Source organism: Lagopus muta, chromosome 6 (genome assembly GCF_023343835.1).
Source record: "Lagopus muta isolate bLagMut1 chromosome 6, bLagMut1 primary, whole genome shotgun sequence".
Lineage (NCBI taxonomy): Eukaryota > Metazoa > Chordata > Aves > Galliformes > Phasianidae > Lagopus > Lagopus muta.
Window position 1 is genome coordinate 44,039,573 of NC_064438.1, and position 13,377 is coordinate 44,052,949.

The 13,377-nt window shown below is 36.3% G+C and overlaps 2 protein-coding genes across 5 annotated transcripts in view; one reads left to right on the forward strand and one right to left on the reverse strand.

Annotated features, from left to right (window-relative positions):
• The window catches only part of RPS6KA5 (ribosomal protein S6 kinase A5), a 126,252-nt gene that overhangs the window by 83,572 nt on the left and 29,303 nt on the right, over nt 1-13,377 (reverse strand). The gene's annotated exons all lie outside the window — the stretch shown is intronic.
• Nucleotides 1-13,377, forward strand: part of DGLUCY (D-glutamate cyclase) — a 39,488-nt gene that overhangs the window by 15,982 nt on the left and 10,129 nt on the right. For 3 of the 4 annotated variants that reach the window (XR_007377980.1, XM_048950102.1, XM_048950104.1), the window contains exons 2-8: nt 1,708-1,816; nt 5,187-5,397; nt 5,949-6,147; nt 7,640-7,793; nt 8,922-9,044; nt 10,511-10,708; nt 12,865-13,125. Coding sequence is in view for 3 of the 4 variants with exons in the window: in XM_048950102.1 (XP_048806059.1) it covers nt 1,708-1,816; nt 5,187-5,397; nt 5,949-6,147; nt 7,640-7,793; nt 8,922-9,044; nt 10,511-10,708; nt 12,865-13,125 (1,255 nt within the window). In the remaining variant the exon portion in view is untranslated. The remainder of the gene's footprint in view (nt 1-1,707; nt 1,817-5,186; nt 5,398-5,948; nt 6,148-7,639; nt 7,794-8,921; nt 9,045-10,510; nt 10,709-12,864; nt 13,126-13,377) is intronic. The other variant, XM_048950103.1, reaches the window with a different exon arrangement.

Sequence of the window (13,377 nt, forward strand, 5' to 3'; positions counted from 1 at the left end):
TTCATATTCCTGTTATCTTAAAAATATGCACTTGGAATTGTTCAGAATTTTGCAATGAAGACTATTGTTAATTGGCATATAGATTGATATCTAGAAGCAGAGAAGATGGGATGAGTCAGAGACAGTAAGTTAGAGTTCAAGAAAAATGTGCAAGCTTATTTCTTTTGGCTGACGATGTTATATAAATATGTCAGAATTAAGAATTGAAGATTTTTGAAGTCCAGATACAAAGCTCACTTAAATCAACTTAACCTCTCAGAATTCTGCAAGCTTTGGGAAATATTTTGGACAGACAGCATATGATAAGAGTTTAATTTCAGTCAAAATACATAATTGCTCTTTCTTCGAGTTAATTAAGGTATGAGTTACTCAGAGGTACACATTTTCATAATGAAGTGGCTCAAATGCATTCCACTATGGAGTGAAACCTTCTGCAATCAGAGTTACAAGTACAAAATGTGGATCTTTAACAGCAAAGTTAACTTTTGCTGGAAGGCTGTAACATTTCATTGCACATTAATTTACTGGCACCTTTAAAAAAAAGAATAACGCATATTCTATCATAGAATCATCATAGAATCATAGAATTGCTCAAGTCAGAAAAAAAAACTTAAAAACCATTAAGTCCAACTGCAAAGTAACCTTACTACCCTAACTGTAACAACCCTCCTCTAAATACGTCCCCCAGCAAAAGGGAATCATCATCATTGCTTCTCATGACTGACATCAAGAATGGCTCCTCCTGAATTAAAGAAAAACTTGGAGGATGGTAATTCAGTTGCTTGGAGGATAGTTCAGTTTCTTTACTTAGAGTGAGCATATGATTAGATAAACAAGCACATTATCTCTGAATTAGATCATGGAAAGCAGCCGAGGTTAAAATCATAAGGAGCCAAATTATTATTTTACTCTAAAATACATTTTACTTCTTCTTTACGGTGTTATGATAAACAATTTTAATTCTTGATACTTTAGGTTAAGAGAAAAATATTTCAACTTTAATAATACTGTAAAAATACACAATTTTAATTTCCAATATACAATAAAAGAGTAAGATACTGACTGCAATTTGGGTATGTATCTCTATTCCTTCTCCAGATTGAATGAAGTACGACTTAAACTTCTACATGTTTGTTTTCCCAGTGGGAGAATAGCCATAGGATTGCTTCCACATAATGAATATTTGAGAAGTATAACAGATGTGAAATACGTTAAAATGACATTTTCTGAACGTAGTCTTTTTTTTTTTTTTTTTTTTTACCACAAGGTTGCATTGCTAATTGTCTGAAAGCATTTTCAACAAATAAGTAATAGTATAGAATATATCTTGTAAGTTAATCCATTTATATTTTGGCAATTCTAAGAACATAGCAAATTTTGAAAGAGTGAAGTCCAGAAAACAAAAATTTAACTACGAAAAAAGAAATGTTTATTAGGTTATAGGCTTGCAAAACTTGGGCTTTTATCCTGAATGTTAATGTGCACATCTCTGGCAGATTTTACTGAAAGGTTCAGTTTGCTTTTATTCAGAAAATGTCAATGAAGTAACCTTTTAACTTTGGTTTGCCTGTTGGGTTATAACTAAAAATTTCTGAGTGATAATAAACTTTGTTTGGGGCATGAGAAGGAAATTTAAATCATGTTCTCCAGCAATTTAAAATGTTTTTTACAAGTATTTAAATTTGTAACTAACATCTTTCTGTTAAGGCCGAACAGATGCTTTTGACTGGAGGTTTGAAATCTCTCCTTCCTCATTTGCGAAGAATAATTCATTGCAGCAGAGTTCATAACAGGAATATTTCTGGAATGGCAGAAGGTAAGGCGACCTAACAGCTCCATATGGAGAGAGACTCTGTTTTGGACTCACAGCAACGTCTTTGCATGTATTTTTTTCTTTTCCTGTTCATGATGTTTGCAAAGGAATGTAGAACTCTCAAAAGCAATGAAGTAAATGAGATGAAATGTCAAGTTGACTTACATTCTTAACTTGTCCGGGTTTTTTTAAAATCACATTTTATTCCCCTGACACTGTGTTCTTAAATCACAAAGCTGGATTAGAGAAAATGTATCATCCTACACATGTAAAGTACTTGGACTTTGTTTTCAAAGCTGTAGCATACTCTTTAGCTCTCTGTTATGTCAGTGAGAACTTATGGATGCAGAAAATGTCTGAAAAAAGGTAAATCTGGCTTTCCTTACACACATTATCATCACATTTATTAGGCCACATAATGTGTTCATCACAGACCTTGCTTTAATTAGTGCACAGAGATGTATGGTCACAGAAGTGATTTTTCTGATTCATTTGTTGCACTATACTTCTAAAGTAAGTATTTCTTGTTGCCTTCACTATCATCCACAAAATAAATCAAAAAAGTCTTTCAAAATTTCTCTGAACTGGGACAACAGTGTGTTGAACTCATGCCTTAATTATCAGCATGTCCAGCTTAGCTAGAACTGTTCAGGAATATATTCATAGCGATGGATACATAATGAAAGTATACACTTCAGCTGGTAAGAGACGTGAAAAATATCTTTTCATTATACAAAAAATAAGGATAGTTATCAGGAGGAAGAATGAAGTTATCTAGAGTCGGTAAAAAAAGCTTCCTGGCTTCAGAGTATTCCTGGAAGTTGCCTACAGACTCAGTCTGACAGAAGTGAATAGCATTTCAAATTCAGTGCTCTCCAAGTTCAATTCACTGACTAAGGCCATAATTTTAATAATCTGTGAATATAATCAGCACAGTAGAAAGTGCCTGTAGATTTCACATGGGCAGTAGGGAATGAGGCTGTAGGGTAGCTCAGTGTAGTCTTTTCTTCTGTGGTTATATTTAGTATGCTTATTTAACAAAAATTATTTTCTGTATTTAGCAAGAAGCTATTTCTGTGTTTAGTAACTTTCGTTAGTAATAAAAGGAATTTTTGTGCTGAATAGTCCCAAAGGAGCAGTTTGTGGTCACATTCAGTATGCAAATACATGCTTGCCTCAGTTTAAGCCTTACTTTTACATTTTTTCCATCAGGAACAGCATTTTATCTTTTGGTTTCTTGGTTAGCTATGGTCAAAAGTAGAATTTGGCTGTTTTCTACAGGTTTTGAAGAAGATCATTGATTTCAACTGCCTCTTGGATGACAGACTACCATAGGAAATTGGGGAATGGGGGCTTCTGCACAGCCTCTTGTCTGTCTGCTGTCTGACACAGTAATAGCTTCCCAAGACACACTGATATGCATTGCAAAAAATATGAATGTCTTTAGAAACAGCTGCATGGAAGTAGTCAACAACTTAAGTCAAAGTTGATTCTAAGTGAAGAAAGTGTAGCAGTTCTGTTCTTTTTGTGAATTTTGATTTTTTTTCTATTTGTGTGTGTGCTTTTTAATTGGAAATGGTAGCAATGCCTAAGATTCAGTGTGAGAGGCAACAGATTATTCATGATCTGTAATTCTGTCTGTTTAACTGCAGCTCAAGGTAAAATTCCATAGCAAACAAACCCTAAGTCAGGCATGTCCAACCCACAGCCCACAGCTGGCTTGGCACAGCTTTTTTTAAAAAAAAAAAGAAAAACCATTTACTGATGTTGAGTTTGTTTAGCAAACAGGTTTTTCTTGAATTCAAGAAAATGCAGTCTGATTTCTCCAGACTGCAGCCAGGCAAACTGAAGAAACAGGAAAATCTATCAAAAGAAGTTTGGGGGGTAAAGCTGCTAATTTTGAATGCTGAGCTTTGACAACAGATGAAAGTACTGATGCTACACATATGGCTCAACCTGCCATTTTCATTAGAGGTATTGATGATGAATACAATGTCACTGAAGAAATGGCTTCTTTGGTGCCATTGAAAGACACAACTAAATCTCTTGATTTTTATGAAGCAGTAAAAATTACACTAAAGTGATTTTCTTTAACCCTTGCCAACATATCTGGCATCGCTACTGATGGTGCCCCAGCGATGGCTGCTTAAAAGGAGGGAGTTCAAAAATTAATAGAACATGATACAATTGCCACTGGCAGATCATGTTTGATGAAATATCACTGCACTGTACATCAAGAAAATTTATGTGTGGAAGCTTTAAAAATGGGTAATGTCATGCAAATCATCATCAAAGCTGTAAATATCATGAAGTCCAATGGATTGAATCATCACCAGTTCTAGGAGTTCCTTAAATGTACAGATACAGATTATGAGGCCATAATTCACTTTTCTGAAAGAAGGTCAGAATACAATGCTAAAAAGATTTCATGATTTGTGAGATGTCATTTATGGAATCAAAAGGAAAATTTGTGCCAGAAAGTGAAGATGAAAAATGGCTTAAGATTTATCATTATTGGTGGACTTAATGAGTTAACGTGCATCTTCTCAAGGTGAAAAGTCAACTTATCTGTGCTGTTACCAACTTGTCTGTTTCAAACCATAATTCAAACTTGAATTATGGTGAGCTCAAGTTACAGAAAATAATTTCATGCATTTTGATGTGTTGGATTAACACGGGCCTGTGAAAAGAAAAAAATATGCACCCTTGCTTTCAGTTTCAATAAGTGAATCTGATAATAGATTTCAAGATTTCCAGAAAAAGCATCTTTTTATACATATATATCTGTGATTCCATTTTCAGTTGAAATAAATGCATTACCTGCACATTTTCAAACATGTATAGATTCGCAATCAGACACTGAACTCAAAGAAGAATTTGATGAAAGCCTAGTAAAAAGACACAGCGTGACCTGCCTTAACAGAGAAAAAATACTCCGTGCTTTAGAGTCATGCCTTATTCATGTCATTGCCTTCTGGCAGCAGGTACATTTGTGAACCGCTGATCTTAAGGACGAAGCACAGGAGGAGCAATACTTGACCAAAAATCTCTGAGGAGCACCTTGAGAGCTCACTGAGAATTACAACCACTTTCACTGAACAAGACATTGAAAGATTACATTCATGAAAGCAAGGTCAAATATCCCACTAGTTTTATGGGGTTTTTTTTGCTTTTTTTTTTTTTTTTTTTTTTTACATTTTATCAAAAAGTAAGCTTTCTGTGATTGTTACTTATATTCATAACTCTATTACATATTTTCTACGTGGCCAAGACAATTTCTCTTCACTAAACCCAGGCAAGTTGAAAGGTCTGACACCCATGCAGTAAGAAATAGACTGCATATGGACTCTGTACCAGAACTTTACTATTTTAGGGGCTACAATTTGCAGCTCAGCATTACATTTTAAGTTGAAGAATTCCACAATTCCAGGCTACAAACAGGCCAGTGTCGTGATTTTGCACAAGTCCCTTGCTGATGACTTCGAGAAGTTCTGCCGTGCAAACAGTGGAGCGCTGCCACTGCTACACAGAAGTAAACCAGGGGAATGGAAGTGCCCTTCTCTGAATAGTGATTCTGATATCAGGTAAATACAGACTGACTCTGTTTCTCAAAGTTCTGCAGTGAGTGCTGATGATGATTAGGAAAAATCAGTGTTTCAGGGAATAACCCGCTTGTGCTTATATACATTTTAAATGAATTTATTTTCTTGGAATTACACCTTTAAGTGAAAACTGCACATGAATATAACAGGATAGAATCAGCCTGATGGTTTTGTTCTTGAGAAATGTATTATCACAATTATCAGTACTGCAAGTATTTCTCTAAAGCAAAAGGAAACTTCTATAAAATTTCTTACAATTCTGCAGTCTGAGAAGAATGAAGTTGTAATGTTTTACCTCTCCTCTGTTGATATTAACACAGGCATATTGGCTATATGATATTTCTGAGAGTCTCCTGTTGCAAATACTAAATTTTTTCCCCACTGTTTCTCAGAAAGAAGTGAAATGGATAAAGTAAGCTATATCTTGTGGCTTGATAGTGTCTTAAAATACTTTAATAATAATTTTTGATAATTTTTGTCATACGTATTTTCAGAAAGTATGAGAAAGCTGTGATAACTTCTTATTTCACTAGAACTGACTGCCTGCAGTACAGAAAGTATGAGTACGGAGCTTTTACTGGATCTCTAAAAAGTCTAAAGGATTATTCTGAACAACTGAAGGACATGGTGGCTTTCTATTTAGGCTGCAGCTCTAGTTTTGAAAAAGTACTTCAAGCTGCTGGCATTCCTGTAAGAAATGTTGATCAAAAACGTAGCGTAAGCATGTATAAGGTAAGGATGCACAGACATAACCTTTGCTGTAACCTTTTCATTATTCGTCCATATTTATTTTATGTGCCTACACTGATCACTCAGAAATTTTTCAATTCTGCACAGTAACTTCAGTCAGATACTGGTGTTAAGAGTATGAAAATATGAGATAAAATATGCCCAGCAAATATGCCAATCAGATCAGTGCTTTTCTTAACTTCTTGCAAAGCTGAATTGGTATTTTATTCTTTTTCATGAAATGGCAGCCATTTCATTTGAATTTACTCCTAGGTTACCAGTTGAAACTAAGAAGGAAACATGTACTGTTCTGTCGCTCAACTTTAATACATGTCCCACTCTCTATACCATTCCCAGTTAGCAGCAATATTATTTGTTATGAACCATCACAGCAGCAGTTTGTTCTGCAAGTACAATGGTCACATTTTGGATTTTTCCTATGGCTGTAGAGCCTTGATACTGCACACATGCTAGGATCCAGGCCTCTGGGACCTGAAAAATGCCTCCCATAGCATGAAAACTGTAAGAAACTGCATAGTGCAGATTTTAATCTTAGCAGAGCTCCTAATATAATTCTGACTCTAGTAGGTAGACTAATATTAAGAACACTTTTAAATACAACTGAATGCCTTTTTCATATACCTAGCGTACTGCTCTAGTAAATGAATGTTATCTTTTGGCAGTCTTTTTGCTGTACTGCCTGTCAAACTGAAGGAGCAAATGTGCTTCATGTGAGACCCTTAACCAAGCTTAAAGAAAAAAGAGAACAGCTACGTATCTGTCTTTAACATTTTTAGAATTAGGAGAATGTCATTGCTTATAGCACAAAAATAGTGTGCAGAACTACGGAGTGCATTTATTCAGTGACAGGTATAATTGTTATACAAAATTAACAAACATTTTTTATGCAGCTGTTGCTGTCTACATTTTTCACTTATATTCAAATGCAATTTTATATATCAGATATTTACATCTAGCAACCTTGGCTGCTGTATTTCTGAATAGAAAAGGTGTTTCAGCATCCCAGTGAAAAAGGATGATGAATTCCATAGATCTTTCCCAGAGGCACAAAAGACTTTTTTATGCAAAGAATTGGCATGCTGCTTCTGCAATAGAGGACTGCCAGTTAGCAGCCCTGACCCCCACGTGTTATTGAACGTAGTTTGTCTGAATTCCAGTAGAGAGAAGAGGTTCAAACCAAATTGATTTGTCACTATGATGCTTTGTTAGTTTTTCACTTTCCATGTAGGATGTACAGAATTGTTTTCTGGCAATATTGTGAATATACTGAGCTCATGCTCTACATTACATGTACTGAAGCAAAAAACACATGGTTTGGAGCACTTACTGGTCTCTATGAAGAAGCTTAAGAATGGTAGATTTCACCTCTGATTCTTAAAAGAAGAAACTTTTTTTTCTTTTTCCAAAGGATTTGAAATGAATATTATTATCTGGCTTATTTCTTCTAATACTTTTGGTTCTTTTTAACTGCCAGACAGCTGTGCCATGCTACGCTATTTCTACTTTTTGCTGCAACTTAGTTGTCACAATGAGACCAATTCCTGAAAGCAAATTGGAAGCAGCTGTGCTAGCAACATCTGAATTAAAAATAGAAAATCATGGAGCACCAATTCACATTGGTAACCCTGGTCAGTACTTTCCATATTTCATTCCATGTGGGGTTTATTATCAATTAAAAAAATAGGAATAAAAATGGTGGAAGGGAAGCCATGGGAAATGTTAAGACTTTAATACCTGCCCCACTATTTTAATGTTTTAATTATTTTAATGGATACAAGCCTCAACTAGAAGAGAAAAAAAAAAAAAAAGAAAAAAGATAAGGTAGTTTTTAACTGAGTGGAATACATAGAATTCTTGAATAATGACAGTTATATATCAAGAGTGCTTTTGGTAAAAAGTATAGTTGCGTGTTTCAAAAATGTATGCAGTTTCATTTATATTTAAATGCTTTCTTGTTGCCTGGGATTCCACAGACAGGGTGGAAATGAGATCGATGGCACGGGGAGAAGTATGGGTGGATGTGTGTGAATGACAGAAATTTGTCAGTCAGTGGGCTCATGAGCTGCATACACAGCCAGATCACGTTGCATGGCATGGAAAGCGATGCCATTGGTAACAGTACACTGCAGTAATTTATTTGGTCTCGGTGCTTAAATCTGAGAGACTAGTGAGAATTCATTGCTCTGTGAGGGTCTCACCTGTGTATTTAATTTTAACAGAAAGGAAAAAAAAAAGGTAAATGAATGACCTAGAATACTGCACGTAGGTGTTAAAGGAAAAGACAAGTTAGTGAAAGCTGGCTAAGAGTGAGATGTACTAATCCAACCCAGAGAAGTAAAAGATTTCTCATTTCTTTAGCTAAATAATGCAGGAAGCTAAGGAATTAGGATGTGTGTTCTAGAAACAGCCCATTTTGCATTGCATTAATTTATTCCTGCTTGCCATCATTGCAATTCCTATGTTGAGAGAGAACATGTACAATATCTTGGGAACTCAGTATGAACACCTTGTCTGTGTTTTGCTGCAAAAACGAAGTGAACACATTTTTACTGATGTCACCAACAAAAAGGAGGAACAAGACAGCTCAGGTCCTGAGAAAATGCACTCAGTGCAAACTAAATATGCCACTTCAGGGGGATTTGCCATTGCCCTTATTCTCTTAGTATCACCGGGTAGGATTTGGGGTCCCCCTCTCACCTTCTGTAATATTACTGCTTGTCTGAGACCGATGATGAGGTTATATTGGTCAATGACAGGTCTGCTGGGAATACAAGATCTTTCCAAGCCAGACTACGGAGATCCAGTTCACCTTCACCCTGGTGATATCCCTGTGTTTTGGGCCTGCAGCGTAACTGGAATAGAAGCAGTAATCAACTGCAGTATGTACTGTCTTTGGAAACTCTTAAAATCATCCTTCAGTCTTTGTGTGTGTGTGTGTGTGTGTGTGTGTGTGTGTGTGTGTGTGTGTGAGAGAGAGACAGAGAGAGAGAGAGAGATTGACCTGAAAAAAGATTTTGTTATTGTTTTGTGAATTTTTAAGTTTCAGTTTTTGTCTCAAAGTGAAGTTTATGTGACACACTTTATATAATGAAAACCTTACCCTCTGTAAAAAGTTATTATCCTGTGCTTTACCCAGTCATTTAAAGCAGACATGAGTTCAAAGGGCAAGAAACCTCAACTAAACCATAGTGACAGCATTATATTGCTCCAGGTCATTGATCTATCAAAGTCTAAGTCATTGCTAGCTTCATTAATATGTTGTCTATTCACGTGGTTTGGTGAGGCATATAAAACCTCAATGATCACATTCCCTACTTTCCTTTAAATTGCTGCCCATATATTCCCAACAGATCCAGCACAGAGCAAGCACGTCTTCTCCCTTTCCACCATCCCAACAAAGTAATGTTTTACTTGTTTAAATATGCCTGATGTGATTTATCCAAAAACATGCCCATTTTAGCAAATCAAGTATTATGTAGGTCAAGTATTGAGATTTCCAGAATTAATATATAAATGAAATATTTTCAGATTAGGGAGGTAACATACTGTCAGATCTGAATAAGCTTATTGCTCACCAGGGTTTTAGTGTTTCTCAAATTCCCTCTTCTAGTTCTTTAGCAAAAGGAACTTCGGGAACTCCTTGCCTGTTTATACCTTCCCTAGCTAGGTAGACAGGATGCTGTGCAAAGATGCAATTTCCATTTTCTTAGTCAATAACTACTTGCCAGCAGGTAGAAGTTAACACAGTTTTGTCATATCACTATTAAAATTATATTCAGAGGTATAGAGAGACACAGCAACAGCCTAGAACCTAGAAAATTAATTAATTTTTACAGAAACAACATCACCAACACACTATGAAAACTTCAGTGTTAACTTGTTCTTAGCTCATGCACGTCAAACCTAGTTTTCAGACTTGCCAATTCCTGACTGGCTTCCTTGAAGGGTACCAGTTGTCAGTTCCTGAATTGCCTCAGGCTGATATCAGAGATGGTAGTGTAGAAAAGCCTGATCTCAGCTACCCACATGAGCTTTCCAGAAGTGAAAACATTTTATATATGTGTATGTACATATATATATATATACACACACAAACACACACATTTTATATATTATATAAATATATGTGCATATTATATATATATGCGCACATTTCTTTCCTCAAAGTGTTTTTATTGCTGCAGTGTATCTTAAAATATCACCTGTTTTATAAGTATCATCAGGCAGGGATTCTGTGTTGCTAAATAGCTTCTTGTGATTTTATCTCTCTGACATTTTGATACATTGCAATAACAAAGCATTTAATTGAAGTTTGTGGGGCTGTTCTTTGTTTTATCTGTTTTAGGATCTCCATTGGCTTTTACTCATTCTTCTGGCTGCATGTTCATTACTGACCTGAAGAATGACAGTGTTATGCTCAGATCCTCAAGAGAAGTCCCACAAGTCCATTGCATTTCACAAGATCCTTTGCATTATAGTATGGTGTCTGCAGAAGCAGCAAAAAAGATAAAGTCTCTGGAGAGCCTAATTGGAATAGATCCAGGTAAAAACAAAATCTCTTCCTGTAACAGTTCAGTTCTGAGGTAGATATGAATGACCCTGTTTGTATAGCTATCCACAAATTTAAAGAATACAGTAAGAACATAAAGACAACTTTAACCTTAAAAAATATATATATATTTGTTAATATAACTTGATGTTTCAATTTCATGGTGATATTTAATACCAGACTTTGACCTGAACCATTCAACTTCATCAGTAAAGGAACACACAAGTTTGATGACTGTATTCTCTCAAAGTACAGAGAAGCTTTTCTGTTTACAGCAGACTGGAGTGTCCACAGGGAATAAGAAATGTTTACTGAATAAATCTGAAATTGATATGTAAAGAACAGGATGTCTCAGCAAGCTCATAGCATCTATGTTTGTATTCACTGTTGAGTAAACAACATGTTTCTTTAATATTTTCATGACTGATGTTTTCTTACGGGGATATTCTTTTAGCTGCATGTGTTTTTCAAACGTCCCTCTCTGATCAGTGAAACTACACCAAGCTCTGCTGAATGTTTGTCACTGAGCTCTTTGTGTGATGGACCAAAGTAACCTGATCTCAAGAGAATGTTGAAAGATAGGGCTTTGTGTGTATAAAAGAAGAGAGGAGAATAAAGGATTAAAAGCCAAACAGAATAGCGTAGCCATTCCTAAAACATCTGTTCAATTAGACCCTTCTATCTGCTGTAAATTCTGATTTCAGTTTACCATGAGTTTCCTGAAATCCTCTACAGGCAGCAGTGGAAAGCAATTAACAGACTGCTCTCCCCAGCTCAGGGTTTGGCTGCATGCATATATTTGGGTCTGTTTATTTTTACTCACAAAGCCTTTCCTTTTATCCACTCTGGAGTTCAGCATGGCACAATGCCACGCTCTAGAGAAACATGAGAACTAACTTCAGAGCCGGCTTATTTTGTTGTTAAAATGCTAAGAGTGCCTACACTGCTGTGGTACTTTATCTCACTTGAAACACCGTGCTTCTCAGAGACTAATATATCCTTCCTCTATCTGAGTTCTGTTGAGAACTTTCTTCTGTGTCCAGTGTTTACATTTTATCTATGCACTGGCTTTATATTATGTAGGAGGAATTAAAAGATAATGACAAAGGAAACAGTTTCAACAATAGGAAAGCAGGAAAAAAGCACGAGAAATATTAAGATATGAGGAGACTAGAAAGCAATAGTGAGGACTTGCCTCTCATTATCAGCTCATGAATATCAGCACATCATGATAGTATTCGTAGTTTTCAGGAATGCAAGAAAATCTGAAGGACTGCATTGCGCACTTGTGTTTCTGAATCCCAGGAAATGAAATAAGAAATACTGAAAAAATATAAGATTTACACAGACGCAGTGTTGCTTTTTCAAGACCTGACAAAAGAGAAGAGAGATCTGCTACTATGCACCTATTTGTCAAGGTTAGATAGCAGGTAACAAGATCTTTTAGTAGTCACCTAGATAATACTGTAGTGATTGAGTTTTGCAAGTCTCCCAGTAGCTTACAGCAGCTCTGAACCTTCACTGCTGTGGTTAATGATTTCATTAAGTTGAATTGATTTGGGAATTAACTCTTTCCTGAGGGAATAGAGTTAAGCGGAGATAAAGAACCAGCTTATTCATCTGAGGTCTGCATTGAACCTTCTGTAAAACATGGGAAGATAAGTATTAATCTAGTTTCAGTAGTTAGATGTGGTCTGGCACGACTATAACCACAGACCAGAGGGAAGCAGAGGGTAAAAAGATGGAAAACAATATTCAATAAACTCTTCTTAGGGGGGAAAAAAAAAAAAGAAAAGATAAGAAAAGAAAGAAAATAAAATTATTTGCATTAGTACATAGAAATGCTAGTATAATGATTTCCAAAACCCAGTTAACTGAAATTCTTAACCTGGAAGCACAGCTCGCTCCCCTCATTACTCGTATCCTACACCTTCTTAGGTTTCCTGAGGAAATCAGCCCAATTGCTGCCTTGACCAGAGGTTTTTCTTTTTCTTCTTCCTTCCTTTTTTTTCTTTCCCTTCCCTTTTTCCTCATATTATGTAATGAAAGCACATGGATTCATCCAGACAGAAACTTCAAAAAGAGAGCAATGTCTAGAAGCGTACTGCTCCCTTAAATAAATCAATGAGCCTCTAAAAATACTTTCCTAGGCAATCGTGGCATCCTTCATTTACTCCGCCCTGGTGAGCTGCTCAAGGCCTGCCTGTCCCTGTCCCATGCTCGGTCCGTGTTGGTAACCACCGGGTTTCCCACCCACTTCAATTACGAGCCGCCGGAAGAGAACGATGGGCCCCCGGGAGCCCTTGCTATTGCAGCCATGTTGCAGGCCTTGGAGAAAGATGTAGCCATAGTAACAGATCAGAGAGCCATGGATCTGAATAAAAAGATTATTGAAGAGGCTGTGCAAATAGGTAAGAGACATTTTTCCAGTTCTGTCTTGCTAATCTGAGCCAAGGTTCACTTCAGTTAATCTCACTGTAACTTACTACAGGATTTTATTTTTTCCAGAGAACAAGCAAGCATTCATCCTGTGAGCTCAGATCAGCAGTGCTATGATGTTCAGTTAAAGGTAGCTGGCAGCAAATTAATGATTATGCACCTGGGTGGTGAGCCTGGGCGAGCTGTTTGGGAAGAATTCTGGATGTCTCTTCTTATTCTAGTAG